The sequence below is a fragment of the Raphanus sativus genome, chromosome 5, assembly GCF_000801105.2.
Source record: "Raphanus sativus cultivar WK10039 chromosome 5, ASM80110v3, whole genome shotgun sequence".
In the NCBI taxonomy this organism is placed as follows: Eukaryota; Viridiplantae; Streptophyta; class Magnoliopsida; order Brassicales; family Brassicaceae; genus Raphanus; species Raphanus sativus.
The window spans coordinates 18,679,417-18,695,171 of NC_079515.1; the positions used below are offsets into that span (position 1 = coordinate 18,679,417).

The 15,755-nt window shown below is 30.3% G+C and overlaps 2 protein-coding genes across 2 annotated transcripts; both read left to right on the forward strand.

Annotated features, from left to right (window-relative positions):
• The first annotated feature begins 8,178 nt into the window (after window positions 1-8,178).
• Window positions 8,179-8,678, forward strand: LOC130512861 (probable calcium-binding protein CML17). The gene is given in 2 exon segments (XM_057011285.1): window positions 8,179-8,389; window positions 8,392-8,678. Coding segments are annotated over 2 exon segments (498 nt in total).
• Window positions 8,679-12,040: 3,362 nt separating this feature from the next.
• Window positions 12,041-13,091, forward strand: LOC130495209 (protein SAMBA). The gene is made up of 3 exons (XM_056986537.1): window positions 12,041-12,274; window positions 12,495-12,605; window positions 12,785-13,091. Exons 1-3 carry the CDS (start codon window positions 12,124-12,126, stop codon window positions 12,847-12,849), a joined length of 327 nt encoding a protein of 108 aa, XP_056842517.1. The 5' UTR covers window positions 12,041-12,123; the 3' UTR covers window positions 12,850-13,091.
• Window positions 13,092-15,755: the final 2,664 nt, after the last annotated feature.

Here is a 15,755-nt window from a genome sequence, read left to right on the forward strand (position 1 = left end):
GTTGTTAAAGATGCTAAAATAGCTAATAGACTTGTTAATAATGATTGCTTGCATGTTATTCAACCAAAGACATTTGATGTTTGAGACATGTTAGCAAATGAGCATTCATCTAGACATAGAGCTTGCTTAGAATTGTGTCTAGGCTTAAGGTTAATAGTTTGATTGATTCATTTGTCATCCTTAGTTCGAAACTTGATCACCCAAGGTCTGAAATCCCTATACCCATGAGTTCTCCTTTCCAATAGCTTAAAAGTATCATTTCTGTTAGTTGCATTCTAGTTTTAGTTTAGAAATCATCAAATCACTGATTGTACTTAGATTAGGCAAATACTTGCATTCTCTCTGCATTTGAATCCCTCAGAACTGGTTCGACAACTTACTTCCATTTTACAATCATTTGACTTAGGAGCCTCAAAACTCCTAACATCAGACGTTCGTCGGAATAACCGAATGTTTGACAAACACTATGGAATAGTGTATTTATATGTAAAAACAAATTCTGGTTTTGAATGAGAAATGGAAGTCCAAAGTGAATGATTTAAAAAGGTTGTAAAGCTTATATTTAGCTGAGTATAAAAACTAAGCAAATATATCACTTTGAATATTTGGATTTGAATTAGATTTAAATTTTTTAATCGGACATCATGTCAATTAACTTATTTTTATAGATCTTATTCATAATAATAACCCACTACAAAGAATATTGTTCAGTTTGATTTTGTCAAAAAAGAATATTTTTTAAAGTGACGTTAATTTGGTCATGGAGAAGTTACACTCCTTAATGCCAATTAATTTGTCAAGTAAATGCTCCATCAATACACAATATACGTTTGCACTTTGTGAGTGTATAAACAAGTTGTGTGTGTTCTCATTTTAATAGAAAAAACAGATACTCCCTCCGTTTCATTTTATTTGTCGTTCTAGACTTCGACACACAGATTAATAAAACATTTAATTTTGTATATTTACTTGATAAAAACATCATTGCCAATACACCTAACCAGTTTTCAACCAATAGAAAAATAATTTAGAATAAAAATCAATAAATTTTGCATTGAAATCATAAAACACACTTATTTTGAAACAAAAATTTTGCTCTAAAACGACATATAATTTGAAACGGAGGGAGTATATGATAAGAGTAAAAATCATTCTCCCATTATGAAATAGTTATGTTAGTATTTTTATTTTGTGTCTGAGAGTACAACACAAAACTAATTTCGCCAAGTTTCTGATAGAATGACGCAAATTCAGAAGATTGTTTGCAGTTGTATCCTGGGACTCATTACGTTATCGAACCGTCGCACTATGAGACGTATTTGAGTTAAGGAAAAATATAATATATCGCCTCTGCAGTTGTATCATCCTTTTCTTACTCTTTGGTATAGTATTATCATTTTTTATTTTTTACAATATTCAGTAGTCCGTAGTTTATAAAATACGGTTCTGTCAAGTTCAACCAAAGCCATACAGTACATATAAAAAAATCAAGAGGTGCCTGAGACAATATAACTGAATAGACTATGTGTTTGTTCAATTTACCTTCTTGTCACGAAATGATTTCAAACGTTTCACCAGATTTCGGGTTTATTTGCTCCCAGGTGTGGATTACTTTCACTTGGATGTACCAATCAGTTCTGTAAGGTTTCAGTTTTGAAAGGTACGAAATTTTCTTTCGTTTTCGAAGAAAAAAAAAATTGTTTATGGGGATTGTTTGACTACGGAGTATCTATAGCTTACAATAGATAGGGTTTGAAAGAATATCCGAATTATTTCTAGTTTTGTTTTCAACCACGTAATTTGCTTTAGAACATTTAAGTTAGGAGGGAGGATATTTCGTTTGAATGATAAGGTATATTCTGTTAATAAACTACTAGAGCTTCACCCGCACATCCGTGCGGGTTTTAATTTTGATTTTTTAAAAACTGATGTTTGTTTTTAATAATTAATATCATATATTTTAGATGTGTCATTATATAACTGAATGTATATTGGATATTTGAATATTTTAGGTTCTTATACATCATAATCGGATTCGAACCAAAACGGATAATATGATTACTTTTGGTCATTTAATAATTTTTAGGTTACTTTAGTTTAAATAAAAAATACCTGAATCGAATTAGGTAATATAATTATTTTTGGTAAAAATATTTGAAACTTTACATATATTAGTTATTTGGATATTTTTAGGTTCCAATACATCAGAATTGAATTCACTTGGACCAGAAGGATCCAATTCAAAAGTCACCAAAAAAATTTATAATACTCGAACGAAGCCTAATTTCAAAACACAAAAATATAGTACCTGAAAAACGATTCATATTTGAACGGGTATCCAAAAAACCATATTGCTAACTGTATATTTTTATATTTACCTGAATAATTAAAAAGAGTAAAACTACTATTTTAGTGGTATTGAGGCGTTTTAGTTTAAACGTCATGTGTTTTTTCACATATTTATAAATAAATATTGATTTTATATAAATGTTAGTATATATTTTCTAATTTAAATTTATTAAATATTTTTATTATGAAAATTTTAAATACAATATTTTTATAATTTATATTGAGTAATTTTATTTTAGTTTTGAATCGTCAACCATTTCATTAAGATTTTTAAAATATGACATGCCCAATCGCACAAATATACTTTATATATTTTTTTCATGGACCAAAATTTAAATGTATGATAAAATGTTATATATACTATTTAAAATTTGGTGCTATATACTTAATTTATATTCTTCAACATTTAACATATTCGATTTTCATTGGGATATTATTTATATGAAATATAAATAAAATCATATATTTACAAATTTATATTCAAGTAGCATTAACTTTGTTTCTAGCTTAGCCGAAGGAACATCAAATCGAAGACATTAGGATCTCGATTCTTGATTTTCATCATGCGAAACAGTTTCTTTGGATTGTCATATTATTTGTGAATGGTTGTTTGTTAATGATTGTGTTAAGAAAAATTTATATTTAATTGATTGCATAGAGTATCAAAATATAGTAAATTTATTGGTTACCTAGATTATAGGAAGTAGTAGTTTTAATTTTAATTAAATAAGGAAAATACAATAAATACTTAATATTAGATTTATTAATTAATTCAGTGGCACAGACCTGTAAATATTGTGCAAGTTTAAGGGTTACTCTTAATTTGTACTTCAGTTTTAATATATTAGATATAAATAAAATCATATATTTACAAATTTATATTCAAGTAGTATTAACTTTGTTTCTAGCTTAGCCGAAGGAACATCAAATCGAAGACGTTAGGATCTCGATTCTCGATTTTCATCATGCGAAACAGTTTCTTTGGATTGTCATATTATTTGTGAATGGTTGTTTGTTAATGATTGTGTTAAGAAAAATTTATATTTAATTGATTGCATAGAGTATCAAAATATAGTAAATTTATTGGTTACCTAGATTATAGGAAGTAGTAGTTTTAATTTTAATTAAATAAGGAAAATACAATAAATACTTAATATTAGATTTATTAATTAATTCAGTGGCACAGACCTGTAAATATTGTGCAAGTTTAAGGGTTACTCTTAATTTGTACTTCAGTTTTAATATATTAGATATGAATATCATTATTTGTCAGTAAATTTGTTAGGATGACGGATATTTGCGTAGGAGGTTTAAGGGTTTGTTACTAATTGGTAATGGATAAAGAATATTATTTGGTTTATTGATTAACAACATATTTTCGAAACATAATATTTTTATTAGAGTTCAACAAATCTTCGGATTTGGTGGTTTTATATTTTGAGTTTGAAATTTGAATATTTTGCGTGTGAATTTTTTCTTTCAGTTAAAAAAAATCTCATATAATTAAATAACGGTTTTAAGATTTTGGATCTAATTGGTTGTAAAAATACTATTGGTTCATTATTCAAAGTAAACACAAAATAAAAATAGGATTTAGGGTTTCATTAGGTAGTATTAAAGTTCTTCACATATCAACTAATCTGTAATCAGAGCCGGTCTTGACCAGAAGCAGGTCAAGCACTTGCTTCTAGCCGCCAATTATTAAGTAATAATCCGGCCACATTTGTCAAAAAAGTTCCTTTAGCATATTTGGTAAATGCATTATTACTAGTTTAATGAGGTCACAAGTTCAAACCCAGGCGGCCACATTATTTTTATGGCTTCTAGCCTCCATAGTTATAGGACCGGCTCTGTCTGTAATATATTAAGTGATGGATATTTTGTTCTACTATATACCTTGAGAATTTGGGCAATGTTGGTTAGGAAAATATTGGATTTGAAACTATATATAATATATTTCAAAATCAAATCGTTGAGTTTGTTTGATTTAAAAATATACAGTTGCAAAATGGAGATAAGAAGCTATTATTGTTTTTATTTAAAAGGCACATATTATTTCTTGGATGATTCACTAATTAGCTTGCAAATGGATTCTATAACACGTGGACAGATTGTTTCTATTTTTAAGCGGCTAATATAAATTAAATAATAATTTATAGTTTTATATATATGGAGATAATATGTAAAGTTACTAAATACATGTTTTTATGCAGCTACTATTATGGATTTGTTATTTGTTGAATCGTGAGTGTTGATGGAGACTTTTATTAGTTACAAAGGCCTAGAGGCTGAAGGGGTTTGAGATTATATTATAGTTAACAAATTTATCATGTTATTTTCTGTGACATCTATTCAAGTTTGAGGTGGTCTGGGTAACCAGACCGGAATAAAACAACTAAAGTAGCATAACGATCTATGAAAAATACGAGCAGTCCTAGCTAATGAGTCGGCTATCACATTTTCTTTTCTTGGTACGTAGCAGATCTTGAAGTCTGAGTAGCACATCTTGATCGTTTGAATCATCTCCAATTCAGTTGAGAAGCTTGGCCATGCTTGTGGTTCCGTCAACATTGTAATCAGGTCTTTGCAGTCTGTACCAATTCTCTAACAATCTGAGTGTTGCAACATTGTTTCCATAGCCCATTTCACAGCTTCCAATTCCGAGTGTAGAGCTGATTCCTTCCTCCTTAAGTTTCTTGTCCCCAGTAGCTGGATTTTCTCCATGTTATCTTTCCAAACCCATCCGAGTTCACTGAACTGATCCGTAGAAGTCTATGAACCATCTATCATGCATATATCACCCAAGTTTAAAACTTGAGGCTCTTGAATAGCTTGGGGCATGTTCATATTCTCTCTAGCATTATGTCAAGCTTGGCATTCACTCTCTGCATGTCTTACTAGATCACCTGGATCCCTGTCTATTCCCCTGAATAACTTATCATTGCGAGTCTTCCATATGTATCAGCAGATAATCCATGGATATGGGTCTTTATCATGTTATTAATAAATACAATAATGAATTAAAATTAATTTGGGGGTATAGGGGTTCGTTTGTATCTGAATATATACATCTAAAAATGTAACCATACAAATGTACAAACTCGTATATTTTAATAATTAAAAATTCCACCATACATATATTGTTGGGAAAATTGTCAATAGAGAACAAAAAAACAAAGGTGTTGTCCATTTGGTATAAATCCTTTTTTTGTCCAATTTTTCTTTTTTTACCCTTTGTATTTCTGAAAACTAACGAAATAAATAGTTTTGTGAATCAAAAAAATATTAAAAATACAAACAATTAATAAAACATCTATATACACAAGCTGGTATTTTTTTTTCTTCAAAAAGTTGATAAATAAAAATTTGAAAATACGTTCTACTAAAGGTAGAATGTGCATTCTACGGAAAATGGTATAGTAGAAAACGATTTCTAATAAACACGTTCATCTACTATTTTTAGAACATACATTCTACTATTTACTAAATTTCTAAATAAATGGAATGCGCATTCTACTAATCCTAAAGCTATCTATTTTTCGTCCGGATGCATCTTCTACTTTTATTAGGTACTCTAAATTTCGCGGAATGTGTTTTCTAAAGTGTACTCTTATGTCTACTAAAAGTAGAAAGAGTGTTCTGGATTTTTGTCAATCTTCTAAACTTTTAGAAGGCGCATTCTACGGATAAGATTACCTCATTTTTCCGAAAATTAATGAAAGTTTCAGTTAAGAAAATATTCTAAAAATCTCTTAAAAATATTCTAACTTCCTAAAACGTGTTATTTTCGATTTTACTTGTCAAAAAATTTTAAAAAATGATTTTCCCTTGTCTTCTTCATTAATCTATGGTTTTTCCATAGTTTTTCTTTTGATTTTTTTTCATAAATTCTCGTTCTATATAAATACATATCTATACAACATGTGGTGTTTTGAAATTACGTGCAATTTTCTGTAATTTTTTTATTTTTATTTTTATAAAGTTCACAATTTTATTTTTATTAAAAACATTTTTAAAAGTTTTATTTTTATTAAAAAGTTTGATAAAATTAAAAAGGTTACAAACATTTTAAACTTTTTATAAAAATAAAACTTTGTAAAATATTTTTAATAATTTTATTTAACGTTTTTATTAAAAACAATTTGTAAATTATTTTTATTTTTCAAAGTTTATTTTTAAAAAAAAATTAAAAGTTTTATTTTATTTTCCCCTTTTAAAACGTTTTAATTGAATTTTTTAAAATTATTTTAGTTTAATGTGTTTAATAAAAACTTTAAACAAACTTTATAAAATTTGTGAACTTTATAAAAATAAAAATAAAACTTTACAAAAAGTTTTTGATAAAAAGTTTAAACAAACTTTATAGAAATACATTTTTTTATTAAAAAATTTGATAAAATTAAAAAGTTTACATACATTTTAACCTTTTTATAAAAAATAAAACTTTGCAAACTGTTTTTATTAGGTTGATTTAACGTTTTTTATTAATCAAAATTTGTAAATTATTTTTATTTTTATTTTTATTAAGTTTTACAAAGTTTATTTTTATTAAAATTAAAAGTTTTTATTTTTATTTTCATTTTTCCCTTTTTAAACGTTTTAAATTTTTTTTTTAAGTCGACAAAAAAAAAAAAATTTAAATTCTATTAGTTTAATGTATTTAATTAGATTAATCAAGGGTTAGTTTTGGGATTATGAAAAAAAATTATACTAAAAGACAACTAAATGATAGTTTTATACTATAGGGACAACTATGCTGAATTTTCGTTCCGTTTTGGCAATTTTCCCTATATTGTTTAGTACTGAAGGTTGCACATAATGGAATTATGTTAACGAAACAAATTGTCATCGTTAACGAAACAAATTGTCATCGTCTATGGAAACTGATGATACGAATTTAACTGTTAGATTTTTTTTTCTGTACATATTGTTTAGGCTATATATTAATACATATAGCCACGATAGGAAATTTAAAGGATAACTACCGTAGATAAATAAACTAAAAGAGTTGAAAATATTCTGCAGAATAATACGTTAGCATATAGGTTTTTAGGAAAATTTAAAAAAGTATTTAATCAAAAGTATAGCCTAAAAGTATATCAGTGGTAGGAAACTGTAAATATTTGTGAAACAGAAGGGCACTTCAAAAAGAACATTCTGTTTTAATAGTATTGATATTTGGGTTTATGATTTAGTGATTAGAGTTCAGAGTTTAGTATTTAGAGGTTGGGGTGAATTTGGATAAGGTTTTTATCTAGGGGTTGGGTTTGGGATATGTTTAGTATTTAGGTTGTAGATTGGGTTATAATCCTAAATTACTTCGATGGTATGGAAAAGAACACTCGATGCTATATATGCCATCAATAAAGATATACGTGTATAGTTTATTCTTTTTTCATTTGGGATATTTCAGGTGCACTTGATCTTATATTCTATTAGCCACATTATTCCTTTTCATAAACATTTACCTAGTACCTGTCGAGAGAAATAATAAAAGTGGATACTTTGTGGCACAAACGTTAGAAACTACATTATATCAAAATCAATGATATTTATCTAATTTGTATTAGTTTGCAAATAAGCCCTTAAAACAAGAAAAAAAAAAGTTTAAGTTTGAACCCTAGTAAAAAGGAAGATCCACCAAAAAAGGAGCCAAAGAACAAGACCTTGCCTTTGTCGTTGAATCTAATCTAATTTTCCATATATGAAACCTATCTGTCACATTTCTTGATCTTTTAATAACTGAATCTACTACAAAACATAGAAGTTTCCGTTTGTGTTTTTCTTAAAGTTAAGACATAGGAAAACGTGTAGATCAAGAAAGCGATTATGAGTCACAAAGTCTCCAAAAAGTTAGACGAGGAGCAAATCAATGAGCTCCGGGAGATTTTCCGTTCATTTGACCGGAACAAAGACGGAAGCTTAACACAGCTCGAGCTCGGATCACTTCTCCGAGCACTCGGGCTTAAACCGAGTCCAGAACAATTCGAGACACTAATCGACAAAGCCGACACTAAAAGTAACGGACTCGTGGAGTTCCCGAGTTCGTGTCTTTGGTCTCGCCGGAGCTTCTTTCAGAGGAGAAAACGAGAACTCCTTACACGGAGGAGCAGCTTCTCCGGTTGTTCAGGATATTCGATACTGACGGTAATGGGTTTATCACTGCAAAGGAATTGGCTCATTCCATGGCTAGGCTTGGCCATGCCTTGACGGTGGCGGAATTAACAGGGATGATTAAGGAGGCTGATAGCGACGGAGACGGCCGGATTAATTTTCAGGAGTTCTCTAAGGCCATTAATTCTGCTGCATTTGATGATTTGTGGGGTTGAAATTTCTTCACCGTTGGCTTTTCCCTCATTTGCCATTTATTATTTTTTAGTTTCTATCACTAGTTCTCACTAATCTACAAAAAAAAATTATGTACTTAGATTCAAAATAATGCTCAAGTCGAAATTCCGGTTCAATCTGGGAAATTTTGAGAAATGGGTTCATGGTTACATGCACCAAGAGTCTAATACAAAACAGAGACTGACATTGTCTTAGTTTTAGGCACAGCAATCATTAACATGCACGTTGATTGTGGAGGCCAAATATATGCTGCTTAGCTCTGTTCGGTCTCACACAGAAGAACCCAAATATATATATATATATATATATATATATATATATATATATAAACCTACTTCAATTCAAATATATATTTTATCCAGAATAAGAAATAGAAATATATATGAAATTTATGTTATTTTTACTTAAGGATAACTAAATATTTATAATATATTATTTTTTCTATTTATTTGCATACCCCGTCCGTAAAACGGATTGATCACTAGTGTACCGTATAATGGAAGAGTTTACTCTCTCCAAAGGATGCCACCTCAACATTAGGTGAAATCCACTTTAAAAAAAAGTTCATTGATAAAAAAATTCCACTAATATATATTTATGAAGGTCTGAAACACTTGTTTCTATGGCTTCCTCTGAGGACCGGATCTGCAAATGTATTATGGTTTCGTTTTCAAATGGGCTTCATCCCGTCATATGAAGAAAAAGCTCAAGTTTGTAACAGTTATAGGTTTTCCATTTTGTAAGCCGTGCGTCGTCATTTAACATGAGTAAGGGTTCTCTTCATCATCGTTGCCTCAGACAGATCTGAAATACAGAGCTGCGCCGTGTGTGTTCGTAATCTCTTTTTCACTGGTGAATTCTTCATTTCCAATCTTAAATCGCTTGATCATAAATGTTTCTGATTTGTAGCCCCTCTATAAACCCTATATATATATGACTCTCATTTTTGATGAACCCAATCTGCATTTCCACAAAACTCATCGATTCCTCTAAACTTTAACCATTTTCTAAAAATTGTCTCTCTGTGCTTTTCTAGTTCCTCAAACCCGCATCACCGGCGTCTGTCACTCAGCCTTCGAATCTATCTGTCTTGGTCGTAGTAGTTGGAGCATAGTCAAACGCCTCCTCTGCTTCTGAAATTCCCTGAACTTCAAGAAAGGTAGTGAGTTTATGGGAATCACTATTCTTTTCCTTGATGAAAAGATAAGTTCATCTTCGATCTATCACATTTATATAACATAATTATTTAATTGATTTCCTAATTCTTTGTTGAATAATATTATTTGTAGATTATGTGATTCATGGGTTTATTTCCGTTAGACGTGCTAATCATTAGAAGCCATCTTTGAAAGTCGGTTCCATTGTGAAAATCGATCGTTTTGAGGTTACTAGGTGCTCAAACATATACAAGATAACTGATCGTTCTTTCCTCATGTGACTCTCGTTTTGGGTTTAGTCATTATATTTCAGGTATTTCCGTATTGTTTTCCAAAATCTAATAAGTATTGTGACTATGAATGTAACTTTTTTTTGGTAAAATTGATTTTAAGGATATCTTACTAATTAGATTTACAGAGATTTTTGATTTATTGTTTACTATCTAATTTTATGCAAGTACAGTTGGTAAAAAATTGATAAGAAAAAAAGTTAAAATAATCTTATTATATAAAGCTTGGTTCTTCAAAGTTACTAATTAACATGATTGTGACACATGTCAATTTTATATTTAAGATTGTGACATGTGTTAAATAATTTTTATATAAATAATTATTTAATAGTAATTATCCTTTTTTAGAAGAAGTATTGTAAATAATAGTAACTAGCTTTATCATAAGATATATTTTTATAATTATCTTTTTATGATTTTAGAAAAAGAAAATTAATGTTAATATTATAGTACAAATTCGGTTTTGATATAGAACTTTTAAAAACGAAAAATTACAATACTTTGTTTTACAAATCGTGTTAATATGTCAATAATATGATTGTAGTTTTTTTTGGTTTATGACCTTTTAGTTAGGATTTGAATAAAGGAAAATTAACATTAAACATTCTTTTACATTTTTTTGGTTTAAGATTTTTAAAAAGGATAACTACAATCAAATATTTTTTTGTTCTTCAAAGTTAGTAATTAACATGATTGTGACACATGTCAATTTTATATTTAAGATTATGACATGTGTTAAATAAAAAATTTCATATAAACAATTATTTAATAGTAATTTTCCTTTTTAAGAAAAATATTGTAAATAATAGTAACTAGCTTTATCATAAGATATTTTTTTAAATTATCTTTTTATGATTTTAGAAAAGAAAAATTAATGTTAATATTATTGTACAAATCGTTTGATATATCATTTTAAAAAAATGAAAATTACTATAACTTTGTTTTGCAAAGTGTTAATATGTCAATAATAAGATTGCAGTTTTTTTTTGTTTATGACTTTTAATTAGGATTTGATTAAAGGAAAATTAACATTAAACATTCTTTTACAATTTTTGGTTAAGATTTTTAAAAAGGATAATTACAATCAAATATGTTCTTACAATTATCTTTTCTTTATGATTTTAGAAAATAAAATTATTGTTAAATATTGTACAAATTGATTTTGGTATAGGAGAAGGAAAATTACTATTACATAGTCTTTTACATTATATATTGTTAAAAAATACTTTATAGCAATTTTCAATTTTAAAAAAAAATCTAAACAAAAATTAATTGTAAAAAGGAAGTGATTTTTATTTGTTATTTAAAAAACATTGTGATATGTGTAGAAAAATATGATATAATTCTCTTTTTTGATTTAAAGAGATTTAGAAAAGGAAAATTAATAACTTTGAAGAACCAAGATTTAATTACTTTTTTGTGGTTTATGACTTTTTAATTCTATATTTTTAAAATATATGATAGTAACTTTTTCAAAAGTCTAAACAAAATTAGACTGTGAATGTGTCAATTAAAAAATTAGATTGTGAATGTGTCAATAAAAATCTGTCATTACTTTAAAATCGTAAAATATTAGTGATATTGAAAAAAATGAATTTTGAAAATGGAACCTATTAGAAATGGCAAAAAATATTTTTTTACATTATATATGCAAAATCATACAATTTAACTAAAAATATTTCTCATTTTATGGTTTTCATAAAATTAAAACATCAAACAAAACCCATTGCAACACAACGGGCTCATATCTAGTTTCGTATAAATGTCAGTGCATACATCTTAATGTCTCTTAATTTAACTATATTTAATAATACTATTATTAAAATGAAAAATAAATAATTTAATTTTTTAAGATATGATTATTTGAGAATGATTCAGTCACCCATGAATTTAATTTCACTGTCTTCTAATCTCAAAACACTTTTTCCAAGGGAAGGGAATTAATTCTGTCTGATTGAGGAGGAAGTAGGAGTAGGGTGATGAACGGCGCATCTCCAGCTCATTCGTCGGTATCGACAACAGCCGTAGCAGGAGGCGGTGGAAGCAGCGGAGCCGCAGCTGGACTAGACGATTTCCCTTTTCCACCCGATATTCCTTCTATGCAGGATCGAAAGGACGATGCCATGCGAGGTCACTCTTTCTCCCTCTTTCAAAATTAGGGTTCCGTATTCGATGTAATTGGGGATTTTCAAGAGCCGATAGATGTGTTTTCGCGTAATTGGGGATTGGATCCATAGATTCTCATCTTTCGTATTAGACTGTTAACTTGTTTAGATGATTTGGTACTCTGCTAAATGAGAGAGAGGATCCAACAAAAGATTTGATTGAATAATAATATTACATGATGCAGTTTTGAAAACTGATTTGATGGATGAGCTAGACAAGGAGGTTAAATCATTGGAACAAGACAGTTGGATGTTCCAAGGTCCTCGTTCTCGTATCCATCTTATCTCCAGAAGAGGTTTACTTGTCTCTCTCTCTCTCTCTGCATCCCAGTTACTCAAAACAATGATAGATATTGGCCATTTTATATTATATCAGAAAAAAAAAATTGATATTGATGAAATACATTTTGATAGAGAATCCGTCACTTATATCACTAAGACACTCTGCTGATTCATATGTGTGATCAAATTGTAGGTAACTTTCTCAGGCGAGACGGTGAGGCTGTGTTAAAATCAAACATTGTTCAGCTGCCCAGATGATCAGAAGAAGAAAAATTCAGAAAAAAAAAAAGAGTCGAGAAAGCTTTGATTGATACATCTCTTTGGTTACAAATGCCTCCCTTTCCTAGTACTATTTTTTTTTTTGTTAAAATAGTCTCTGCCTTCATGCCAAAAAGAAGAAGCTACTGTATCTGTAATTGATTGTTGAGTCTAAAAGTAAAATCTCAAGCCTATGTTTCGTTTCCAGATTTTATATTTGAAAACATCATTTGGTTGAGTGATTGTTAAATTCCATTTGAGTACGACAAATATCAAATCTGAGGTTGACCACTGTACAAAACATTCCGTGATAAGTAGTCAAATGAACAAGCCTAACAAACAAAAAAACTTATTGGTCACAAGAACGAAAATCTATTCTCTCGAGTTATTTCATGGCCAAAAAGGCAAAAACAGCAAACATATTAGTCTCTCCTTGCAACTTAACGATCACTGAACTGACTTCAACATGTTTTGGTTCTCTTTGATGTCCCCCCATAACCTCAGATATAAAACAGAGCTTCTCAATAGCAAAACTCGGATGTTCAAACAATTGACCTCTCCAAGTGTCTCAGCCTCCTACCAGGGTAACAATGACTCTGACCCCTTCAAAACTACTTCATGGTGTCAAAAGTGGACCTATGTTTTTCATGGAGACATCAGTAATTGACCTCTCCAAGTGTCTCACCTTTCATGGTTTCATCGTTTCAATTACAATGTATAACTTACTAAATCCACTATTGTGTGGGAATTCGGTTTATCCATGTTCTAGGAAGTCCTCATGCCTCTATGTCCACGATAGTAAATACAAAGCTTTAGAGGTTCAATGCACTCTCTCCACCCTAAGTCCATGCAACATTCTAAGAAAGCATATCTAGAAAGCTTTTATTCAATCTAGCATCCGGTAACATATCCATAACTATAGCTGTAAACTGGGCGAGTCCACGTCCATTAGCCCGTATCCATTTGTCCATTTATTGTTTGTGGACAAAGAGTGACCATGTCCATTAGAACCATTTCCATTAAGAACTATATCCACTAAAACCCATATTTTTATGGGTTGCCATAGAGTCTATAATAGACCATATAAGAAAACTTTAGATTTTAATTTATAAGCCTATAATTATATATACAAGTTCATAAAATTAAAATTAATCCATAAATACAACAATTTTGGTTTTGGCAAGAAAACTTGATTTAGCGGTTTTAACGGAAAAATTCGATTTTACGATTTTGGCGGGAAAACCTGATTTTCTGGTTATGGCGGGAAATCCCGATTTTGCGGTTTTGGTAGGAAAACTCGATTTTGCAGTTTTGACGGGAAAATCGATTTTGCGGTTTTGGCCGGAAAACCCGATTTTATGGTTTTGGCGGGAAAACCTGATTTTACGGTTTTGGCGGGAAAATCCGATTTTACGGTTTTGGCGGGAAAACCCGATTTTTCGGTTTTGGCGGGAAATCCCGATTTTATGGTTTTGGCGGGATAACCCGATTTTACGGTTTTGGCGGGAAAACCCGATTTTACGGTTTTGGCGGGAAAACCCGATTTTCCGGTTTTGGCGGGAAAACCCGATTTTCCGGTTTTGGCAAGAAAACTTGATTTTACGGTTTTGGCGATTTTACGGTTTTAGCGGAAAACTCGATTTTCCGATTTTGGCGGGAAAACTAGATTTCCCGGTTTTGGCGGAAAAATCCGATTTCTCTGTTTTGGCGGGAAAACTCGATTTCTCGGTTTCGGCGGGAAAATCCGATTTTACGGTTTTAGCGGAAAACTCAATTTCTCGATTTTGGCAGGAAAACTCGATTTTTCCGGTTTTGGCGGAAAAATTCGATTTCTCGGTTTTGACAGGAAAATCCAATTTCTCAATTTTCGCGGAAAACTCCGATTTTACAGTTTGTGCGATTTTACGGTTTTGACAGAGAAAATTCAATTTCCCGATTTTGGCGAGAAAACCCGATTTCTCGGTTTTGGTAGAAAAAATCAATTTTTTTAAAACCCTAGATTTTTTTTGTCCATTGGACAACTCATGTCCATGAAACCCAAAACCCGTAAAGACCATTTTTTAAATGGTCATCCATATTTTGTCCATTAATAACTCATGGAAAAAATGGATGTGTCCATATTAAGTCCATTTAAATATGGACGTGGACGACCAATGGACGAGCCGCCCATTTGACACCTATATCCATAACTATCTTTACGGTGGAAACATCTGCATAAAACCAAAAACTCTTCATTTCTTCAATAAGTTTAGCAGATGTGGCTAAGTCACCATACCACGACATGCTGTTCATTTCCTTAAACAGCATGTCTGCTTCAGACAATGAGCTTTTCTTACATAGTCCTCTAATCATTATAGTGTATGTTTTGAAATTAGGCTTCACTCCTTTGAGACGGAGGCTACAGAATAGATCCCATCTCTTGGAAGATTTCTTTGGAAACATTTGGTATTCCAGACTAACAAAATCCTTAGGATGAGACTGCTATAAGTGACCATCTCAGCAACCATTTCTCCCAGAGATATTTTGCGAAATAGTCTCATAGCATCATCAATGATAAACCTTTGCCACGGGTTATAATTGTTGATCATAAACACTTGCAAAATAGAACTTAGGACACAAGTAACTTTCAGGCAAATTTCTCTGCCTTTTCTTTTCGGCTTTTTGATTATATAGAAAACAAATTGGAACTACACATTCCTACAAACTTGGAAGCAAATGCATAATGGAAACGATAATGGGAAAGTGATTCACGTTGCTTTGTTCCTATCAAATAGGAAGTGAAGTAGTGATCTTAGGCCTGGGCGTTCGGATACCCGTTGGCGTTCGGATCGTGTTTTTCTGATTTTCGGGTTTTCGGGTTTACGCTCCTAGGTCTCATAGTAAAATTTCATTAGTACGGGTTGGGT

What these genes read in the sequence shown, in the direction of transcription:
- LOC130495209 (XM_056986537.1), top strand. Translation starts at nt 12,124, where the DNA reads ATGAACGGCGCATCTCCAGCTCATTCGTCGGTATCGACAACAGCCGTA. An exon ending in AAAGGACGATGCCATGCGAG is followed by an intron (nt 12,275 to 12,494) that starts GTCACTCTTTCT and finishes TACATGATGCAG; the next exon opens with TTTTGAAAACTGATTTGATG. An exon ending in CCATCTTATCTCCAGAAGAG is followed by an intron (nt 12,606 to 12,784) that starts GTTTACTTGTCT and finishes ATCAAATTGTAG; the next exon opens with GTAACTTTCTCAGGCGAGAC.